This window comes from Amphiprion ocellaris, chromosome 13 (genome assembly GCF_022539595.1).
Source record: "Amphiprion ocellaris isolate individual 3 ecotype Okinawa chromosome 13, ASM2253959v1, whole genome shotgun sequence".
Lineage (NCBI taxonomy): Eukaryota > Metazoa > Chordata > Actinopteri > Pomacentridae > Amphiprion > Amphiprion ocellaris.
Genome location: NC_072778.1, coordinates 22,576,057 through 22,586,328, shown reverse-complemented (window position 1 = coordinate 22,586,328; position 10,272 = coordinate 22,576,057). Strand labels below are relative to the sequence as shown.

Genomic DNA, 10,272 nt, shown 5'->3' with positions numbered 1-10,272 from the left:
GCTGAACACCCGAGTTTGCTTAAAGCATTGCACCACTCCATATCTTTATGCTAAATCCTACCATAAGAAATTAATGTTTATTGAGATTTTAAATTAATCCATCCATTTGGTTGTTTTATTTGATCTCTTGCCAGGAGACATTTTGTTGAACGCTGCAATCCTCATAGTTTCTGCTTTCAATCTAAAATAGTTGTCCTGGGTCAGAAGTTGAAATTCTTTTGGCATAACCTGAGGGTTCTTTTGTAGTAACTGTCATAGCACTAGGATTGGGTTAAAGTAGTTACAAAACAATGCCAAAAAATAAACCACTTTAATTGAAAACTGCATGTCCAGTTTCAGGATCATTTGGAAGTCAGTTCATATTTATCTAAAAATAAATATGGATATGATTCCCAGACTGTCTTGCCCCTACAGTAAAGCATGGGGGTGGATCAGTGACCATCTGGGTTTTTTTCACTATGGGTGGAACAGGGCAAATGCAATTGTGTGCAGGGTGAATGAACCAGGTCATGTACAGGGCTACTCTTGAAAACAGTCTTATACCATCAGCTGGAAAACACTTTTCTGCCTCCAATGACTGGATTTTCCAACAAGACAATGCCCCTTGCCACATGGCAAGGTCAGTTAAAGCTTGGATAGAGAACCAGAACATTCAAACCATCAAATCACCAGATCTAAATCCAATTGAAAACTTGATGAATTGAGTTTGTCCAACTCATTTTTTTCCAAATACAGCTAAATTTAAATATTTCTACTCAGTAAATGCAACTGTTTTGTGTCTTTTCAACTCAGATTAATGCAATTATGTGGACATAAAATAAAGGTATTTTACATTTGATCCCCCTTTATGCAACAACACATGGGACGAAACCTGCTTAGAATGTTTTTTTACTTTCAAACTTGCAAGTGTGGTCAAAACTGAACACTAACTGTGACATGCTGCATGTCTTATGTTTACTTTAAGGCTAACAAATAAAGACAGAACTGAGAAGGAAATGAAAACAAAAAAAAACTGAATATATATAGTTCAGTTTACAACTTTGGTTCCACGAAATCATCAAGATAGAATTACCAAGATTAAGACAGTAATTTTGGTTCAACATCTTGAAAAAACACATTAGGTTAACACTTACTTGAACAACTTTAGCAATCTATTAACTTTTGTTTCGTTTATACAAAACTTAAGAGTGGCATTCCTACTTGTAAAGTGCCCTGGGAATAGTACTCAGGTAACAAATCTGCAATTGCTGAAAAACTATCAAACCCCACACAAACAGTAAATATACCATTAAAAAAAGAACTCTTCACAAGTGGGTGACAAACTTTAGGAGAACCCTACTTTCATATAGAACAAAGGGCTCACTCAGTGCTTTGGTGAGTGGTTTGGTGTTCCTCACTTCCTGGCTTTCACAGCCACAAGTCTCAACTGAACAGACGGGAAATTTTTAGACCCCAACACCAAACCCCAAAATGCAAATCATCATGAATTATGAATACACACACCAGGAAATCTAATTTTTAACTTGAATAATTCACACAAAGACCTCTATGTTTTACTTCAATATATTTAGCATTTTAATAAGCTTTTTCCATAAACTAACAATGGCAATTAACAATGAAAGTGTTGACTTGTGTAAATGTCAAAGAATCATACAGTCAGATGACAAGGATGACTAAAATTGACATGTCAGCTGACACTTGAATGGCATCCTGAGAATGGTTGAAAGTAGTCATTCTCAAGAGGTTAGGATGGGGAGGCACAGAGGCCAAACCCACAGAATGTTCCAGTGTTAAACCTCCATCATACTTCAGTTTGTCGGAAAGGAGTCTCTCCACAGCTGCGTATCATCCATGCATCATCGTAACAGAGGAAAAGTTCACTAAATTGTAGTTGCTGTAAGTTGCCTTTGTGCAACTTATACACACATGGACAAAATTGTTGGTACCCCTCGGTTAATGAAAGAAAAACCCACAATGGTCATAGAAATAATTTGAATCTGACAAAAATAATAATGAATAAAAATTCTATGTAAATTAACCAATGGAAATCAGACATTGCTTTTGAACTGTTGTTTAACAGAATTATTTTAAAAAATAAAGTCCTGAAACAGGCCTGGACAAAAATGATGGTACCCTGAACGTAATAATTTGTTGTACAACCTTTTGAGGCAATCACTGCAATCAAACCATTTCTGTAACTGTCAGTGAGACTTCTGCACCTCTCAGCAGGTATTTTGGTCCACTCCTCATGAGCAGACTGCTCCAGTTGTCTCAGGGTTGAAGGGCTTTCTCCAGACGGTATGTTTCAGCTCCTTCCACAGATGTTCAATAGGATTTAGATCAGGGCTCATAGAAGGCCACTTCAGAATAGTCCAATGTTTTCCTCTTAGCCATTCTTGGGTGTTTTTAGCTGTGTGTTTTGTGTCATTATCCTATTGCAAGACCCATGACCTGCAACTGAGACCAAGCTTTCAGACACTGGGCAGCACATTTTTCTCTAGAATACCTTGATAGTCATGAGATTTCATTTTACCCTGCACAGATTCAAGACACCCTGTGCCAGATGCAGCAAAACAACCCCAGAACATAACAGAGCCTCCTCCATGTTTCACAGTAGGGACAGTGCTCTTTTCTTCATATGCTTCATTTTTGGGTCTGTGAACATAGAGCTGATATGCCTTGCCAAAAAGTTCCAGTTTTGTCTCGTCTGTCCATAGGACGTTCTCCCAGAAGCTTTGTGGCTTGTCAACATGCAGTTTGGCAAATTCCAGTCTGGCTTTTTAATGATTTGTTTTCAACAATGGTGTCCTCCTTGGTCGTCTCCCATGAAGTCCACTTTGGTTCAAACAACAACGGATGGTGCGATCTGACACTGATGTACCTTGATATTGGAGTTTACCTTTAATGTCTTTAGAGGTTGTTCTGGGCTCTTTTGTTACCATTCCTATTATCCGTCTCTTCCATTTGTCATCAATTTTCCTCCTGCGGCCACATCCAGGGAGGTTGGCTACAGTCACATCTTAAATTTCTAAGTAATATGTGCAACTGTAGTCACAGGAACATCAAGCTGCTTGGAGATGGTCTTATAGCCTTTACCTTTAACATGTATAATTTTCTTTCTAATCTCCTGAGACAACTCTCTCCTTGGCTTCCTCTGGTCCATGTTTAGTGTGGTACACACCATGTCACCAAACAGCACAATGACTACTTGTAACCCTATAAACAGGCCGACTGACTGATTACAAGTTTGTAGACACCTGTGATGCTAATTAAAGGACACACCTTGATTGAACATGTCCCTATGGTCACATTATTTTCAGTCTTTTCTAGGGGTACCACATTTTTGTCCAGGCCTGTTTCATGAGTTTATTTTTTAAAATAATTCTTTTGAACCACAATTCAAAAGCAGTGTCTGATTTTCATTGGTTAATTTTCATAGAATTTTTATTTATTATTACTTTTGTCAGATTCAAATTATTTCTGGGACCATTGTGGGTTTTTCTTTCATTAACCGAGGGGTACCAACAATTTTGTCCACGTGTGTAATTCTCCTGAAATGTTAGAACAAGGGAATCTTTGATGAAGTCACTGATTGTCCTTTGTTATGAACTGAGAGGAAAAAATAAAATAAAACAGCTCCCAGAGGATCTGATGAGCGTAAAGAGGTGGTCAACTCTTATGGAAATAACTTGATTTCCAGCTGCTGGATCTTTGTGTTCAGCTTGTGCCCATCCAGACTCATTCTGAACTTCTGGAAAAATTCAGTGGTGTACTTCATATGGTCTGGAAAGCTTAGATCAAGGGCATAAATGAGCCCAAACAGCAAGATGAAGCCAAGGATGACATTGCCAATGTTGCTGGGAACTTTAATGCCTTCGATCACAATTCCCAGATCCACTGGCTCCTCCACCCCCTCTCTTCTGATTGTATAAATCCCCATGGTTGTGTCTGCGATGTCCCTCTCTGCATCCTCAGCTGCTGAGGTCTGAATGTCAACACAAACAGAACAATGATGCTGAGGCAAATACTGAACACCACAAATAGAATATTATATATCAAAATATACATAAGTGTTCTTAGATTATTAACTGCACTGAAGACAGACAGACTTCATAAGGTGTCAGTATCAAAAGCAGTTTTCAATTGCTGCCAAATAACACTTTGGTGAAATTTCCTCATGGACATAATAGTGTACCATGGAAATTGTATGTGGGTGACACTGTTTTATGATGCATACATGGGAAACATACAATGATAAACTTACCAGATATTCCTTGAAGAATGAGTCTGGATCTTCATTGAAGTAGATGACAAGGCTTCGCAGGACGCACTCCCTCTTAGTGTTGATGTCACACTAAAGCAAAAATAACAAAGAGAGAATTTAATCACATGTAGGTGCAACAGTGTCACGGGGGCAACGGGCTGTCTGGAGACCCTAGGAACAGTAACACTACATACAGTAAGTATGCCATTTCTTTTTAAAAGTATGTAGACAAAAAACATAACAAAGTAAAGGGGTGTTCTGTGAATTTCTACTAACCAAATCACTGATCTCCGGGACATCTTTGATTTTTGCTGCTTCAGTCTTCCTTTGCTCTTGAAGATCTTTATCAGCTTGTCTGAGAAGTGGTCAAGCTGTGACACGAATTTTGATTGCAGTTGCTTAGTGGTGATCCGCAAGAACTCTGCATTCACCTGGAAAATAATGATTTAAAAAAGAACACAGCAATTTGTTACTGTTTCTATTATTAGTATCAGGAAGGGATATGCGACTGTCCCATTAAGCATCAAGTAGAAGAACTAAAACATACTGTGTTAGCTACTTTTCATTGTGAACTACATTGTAAATCACAACAAAAAATTGACAACTTACCAAACAATGGACTTCCTCCCGCAGGCAGTCGGTAGTTGATGGATGCACTGGAAGCACTAAATACTCCACGCAAATTAGTCTTGTGCATGTGCAAAATACTGTCCGACAGCAAAACTCATGCTGCAACAACAAATACCTGCTAGCTAGTTCCAAACAGCATTCTTTGCACTTCACATTCATTGTCCTAAAAAAGAAAAATAAAGACAATTACATAAAACAAATGACAATAATACAGATCAGCTTGCATCAACAGTTAGGAAACAACATGCTGCTTACTATCACTAGGAGGTTGCCATAAGTAGCTTGGTACTACTTATCAAACTGCAAACAAAAATGAGACAAATTTATTAGAGTAGTATATGATTTCTGTGATAATTAGTTCAAATTATATTTGTCCTTTACATGTTGCTCCTCTTAACTCAGAAAATTATCTGTTAATTTCCATCAGTTGTCAATCTTAATTCTAAAAAACACAAAGTAGGTAGAATAAAATAGGAAAAAACACAGAAATTGAAAATAACAATAATACAGTAAATCACAGGGGCCCTGCCAGTATGAGTGTTAGAATAGTCTTAACCACTAAAAATTCAAAAATTCCCTTTGAGGACTTGCCAATAAAAGCAGACAGACATTAATATTTAGAAATGGATTAGAAATCATTTTACAGTAACACTGAAGAAAATCTGATTACCATTATATTTTTAAATAAAATAAAGTGATTTGCATTATTTTGGATTTGAATCACAGAAATGTGTTTCACACGGTACAGATCTGTATGCAGAAATTTTACAATATACACACACTTGCCCATTTATTTGTTTTTACATCCACAAAAAACAAAAATATAAAAAAATAAATAATTTTAATGTCTATGTGAAACAACCAAACCAAATTTGTACCAAAATATAATTATTAAACAGACAGTAGTGAATGTAGGCCTGCCTTCAATGTTAATTTGTTTTACAGCTCATGCTGAAACAATTTTATGCACACAATTTGTGTGCATAAAACGGAATTGGCAGGTTTGTGCAAGTTAACAGTAAATAAACCTACAATCAAATTCATATGAGCAGATTCTCACAGCGGCCACTCAGACACACATAGACTGTATAATACAGTCTATGTACACACAGAGCATAAAGAGGAAGCTAACAAGTATATCTGCTCATACTGAGCGTGACTAAAACGTTCTCACTGGTCACAAGCCGGTTTTGACGCTTCATTGGGTTCCCTAACTAACTCCTTATTTATCAGTGAGCGTGCAAAGGGACTCTGGTACGGGCAAAATCTCCAAAAACGACTAAGAAGTCGCTATTGTTAATTCTTCGGAGTGAAAATGCGGTGGCTAAAGTCTCAAACGTTGTAAGAAACACTTTTTGCTGAACGTCAAAAATCCTCCCTGTGGACACATTGTTTGCGTGCGTGCATGTGTGGTGCCCATGGCTAAGTGTGCGAATGAACATTTCTGTTCAAGGCCGTTGTTCCGTTATAAACAGAAATAAACACGATATGCAACATATACAGTCCCATTGAACTCCCACTACTAGCCTCCTGCGTAGCCTCTTTGGTAATAATACTGAATCACAAATACCATTAACAGGAGGTGAAAGAAAGGCTACCTGGCTAGCCTTAGCACCAACTAGCCCACTACTTCCGTTTTGGAAAGTCCAACACAGTTCATGCACATATTTTGCCTAACACTTTTCACAGTGAACTACACTGTAAACCACAAAGAAAGATGGACAACTTACCAAACAATGGACTTCCTCCTGCAGGCAGTGGGTAAATCTCCACTGCAATCTATGGATGCACTGGAAGTACTAAACAGACCGCCGCGTAAATTTGAATGACAGCCGTAGTCGCGCGCATGCGCAAAATGCTGTCCAATAGCAAAACCCATTCATTTTGCATTCATGAATCACAAAAATTAAATTATGAATTTATTTTGTGTTACGCTACCTGTATACAAATGTGCAGTCTATAAATACATATTTTTTAAATAAAGTAAATTATATGTAAATGTGTCGCATCCAAGACAGGCTTGAATCATTTTCTTGACTGTGTGTAAAACCCATTTCACCATTTACAAGACCTTTATACAAAAGTTCACCATATAAAACAGCATAGGAAAATATAAAAGTGCTGAGACAGGAAAAAGGGACATGAGTGTGGCACAGAGGCCTAACAATTAAGCCTATCTGTGTCTTTGTTTTATCATATCTTATCCTGGTTTTGTTTTAGAAAGGTGCTTCTCTCCAAGATGACCCTTGCACCCGTTGCAACAGGCCTTTGTCAAGTTACCCGTAATGCTGAACACTTGTTCAACAAAAGCCTAAGATGCAGGCATCGCAAGTAAATCAAGAGCCAGAGATTTCAAAGTCACATATGCCACTGAGTTCTGTGCCAACCAAAAGTCCAAGCCATGTTGAAAATCTGGGATCTGCTGAGACAAAAGCTCATCTTTGTATTTCCTCACTTCCTGTTGAGCACTGTTGGCCTTGGGTTGTTTTGACTGATAAGATAAGATAAGATAAGATAAGATAAGATAAGATAAGATAAGATAAGATAAGATAAGATAAGATAAGATAAGATAAGATAAGATAAGATGAGATAGTCCTTTATTTCTCCCCATGCCAGGGGAAATTCACATTGTTACAGCAGCTTATGTAGCAATAAACATAGTAATAGTAATAAGATAATAATAAAATAGTAGTAATAATATTTACAATATGTACAGGGATGAGAAATGAGAATGAAATAGTACAGTATTGACACACTGTAAACAACACAATATAAAGTGGCTTGAAAAAATAAGTTTAAAAAGTGCAAAGATGTAGCAGTGGAAGAATTGCTGTGCAAATTTTATGGTTTGGGGTGATATGAGTCCAGTTTATGTTAACATCAGCCAGTGATGCTGATGTTGTAAAGTCTTATAGCAGATGGGATGAAGGACCTGTGATAGCGCTCCTTCTTGCAGGGTGGGTGTCTCAGTCTGCTGCTGAAGGAGCTGCTTAAAGACCCCACAGTGTCACGCAGTGGGTGAGAGGGATTGTCCATGATGGATGTGAGCTTTGCCAACATCCTCCTCTCACCCACCTCCTCTATGGAGTCCAGGGAACAGTCCAGGACAGAATCGGCCCTCCTGACCAGTCTGTTCAGTCTCTTTCTGTCCCTTTCAGTGCTCCCCGCTCCACAGCAGACCACTGCATAGAAGATAGCAGACGCTACCACAGAGTCATAAAATGTCCGGAGCAGAGTCCTGCACACTCCAAAGGATCTCAGTCTCCTCAGCAGGTGGAGACGACTTTGGCCCTTCTTGTACAGAATCTCTGTATTGTGTGTCCAATCCAGTTTATTGTTGAGGTGAACACCCAGGTATTTGTATGAGTCCACCATCTTGATGTCCAGACACTGGATGTTCACCGGTGCAGTCTGAGGTGTCATCCTCCTGCGGAAGTCGATGATCATCTCCTTCGTCTTACCGGTGTTGAGCTGCAGATGGTTTAGCCCACACCAGTCAACAAAGTCAGAGATGACCGTCCTGTATTTCCGCTCAATGTGTACAGGGTGAAGAGAAAGGGGGAGAGCACTGTCCCCTGTGGGGCCCCCATGCTGCTGACTACCACATCAGACACACAGTCCTGAAGCCTCACGTACTGTGGTCTGTTGGTGAGGTAGTCAATGGTCCATGCAGCCAGGTGACAGTCTACTCCCGCTCCTTCAAGCTTCACACTGAGCAGAGAAGGCTGGATTGTATTGAAAGCACTGGAAAAGTCAAAGAACATGACCCTCACAGTGCTGCCGGGGTTCTCCAGATGAGTCAGCGATCTGTGCAGCAGGTAGACGACTGCATCATCCACTCCAGTGTTCGGTTTGTAGGCGAACTGCAGTGGATCCAGATGTGGGCTCACCTGGGGACGGAGGTTCCTGAGGACGATCCTCTCCATGGTCTTCATCAGGTGAGAAGTGAGGGCCACAGGTCTGAAGTGGTTGGGCTCCCTGGGGTTCCTGGTCTTTGAGACAGAAACCAGGCAGGAAGTCTTCCATAACACAGGAACCCTCTCCAGACTCAGGCTCAGGTTAAAGATGTGCAGCAGCACCTGACAGAGCTGGTCTGCACAGTCTCTAAGGAGTCTGGAGCTGATTCCATCAGGACCTGCGGCCTTTCTGGTCTTGATCTTTTTCAGCTCACTTCTCACCTGATCAGCTGTTATGGAGAGGCCGGGGGTGGTAGAGGAGGGTGGCAGTAGGAGGGGTGATGGTGGTGGTGGGGGGTGAGACAAGGAGGGGTGATGGGGCTGTATGTGGAGTCCGGAGGTGGTGGAAGACGGGGATCGGAGGAGGAGTGTTGTTGGTGGTGTTGGTGGTAGAGAGCTGAGGTGTGAAGAAGGAGCTGGCTGGTTGGTGCTTTGATGAGAGGGGGGAGGAGTGGGAGCAGAGTCAGATCTGTTGAAAAACAGATTCAGCTCATTGGCCCACTCCTGGCCTCCTGTTGCAGCTCCCCTCTCATGGCCTCTGCTGTAACCAGAGATGGATCTCAGGTCTGTCCAGACCTCCCTTGTGTTATTGTCCTGCAGGTGAGATTCCATCTTGGTCCTGTAGCTGGCCTTGTCCTCCTTCATCTTCTTTATCTCCTTCTGCACCCTCCTCAGCTCCTCTCTGTCCCCAGATCCAAAAACCCTCCTCTTCTCCTTCAGCAGGGCCTTCAGTTCTGGGGTCACCCAGGGTTTGCTGTTAGAGAAACACCGTACTTTCCTGGTCGGTACGGTGTTCTCTGCACAGAAGTTGGTGTAGTCCGTAACACAGTCTGTCATTGAGTCAATGTCCTTCCCATATGGGCCACACAGCACATCCCAGTCTGTGGTCTTGAAGCAGTCTTTCAGTGCCTCAGTGGCCTCGTTAGACCGCTTCTTCACATACCTTATGGTGGGGGGTTGTTTCTTTACCATAGGTATGTAAATGGGCTGCAGTCTCACCAGGTTGTGATCTGATCGGCCCAGCGGGTGAGGAGCTGTATGCATCCTTGATGTTTGCATACAGCAGGTCCAAGGTTTTACTGTCTCTTTTATGGCAGGTCACATATTGGGTTAATGTCTGTGTAGTTTCTCATTCATCCAGGTCATGGTTATCCAAAGTTGTTTAAATCAATCCAACTGGACTTTAAGAAAGTTTCTTGAAGACGGTTCACCTCTCATCCAAGGGGCTTCTTCCGTTCTGGTGGTGGTTGATGTTGCCTCAGCATATAACCTCTGTGAGGTGTGGTTAGTGCTATTCACATTCCGACGACCATTGCCAAGGCCCATCTGGCTCCTCAACGATGGTCGTTGGGAGCCAGGGAGTGACAAAGGGGGTCATTGAAATGTGAGTTTCACTGAGCCCTCGAATGGTGGTCACTCCAG

The 10,272-nt window shown here is 41.0% G+C and overlaps 1 protein-coding gene across 1 annotated transcript; it reads right to left on the bottom strand.

The window, feature by feature from the left end:
* Positions 1–3,511: 3,511 nt before the first annotated feature.
* Positions 3,512–9,909, bottom strand: LOC118470055 (uncharacterized). The gene is made up of 4 exons (XM_055016415.1): positions 4,874–9,909; positions 4,541–4,695; positions 4,265–4,354; positions 3,512–3,985 (listed from the first exon to the last, which is right to left on the bottom strand). The coding sequence occupies exon 1, from the start codon at positions 9,907–9,909 to the stop codon at positions 8,377–8,379; it is 1,533 nt and encodes a 510-aa protein (XP_054872390.1). The 3' UTR covers positions 3,512–3,985; positions 4,265–4,354; positions 4,541–4,695; positions 4,874–8,376.
* Between the last annotated feature and the right edge of the window lie 363 nt (positions 9,910–10,272).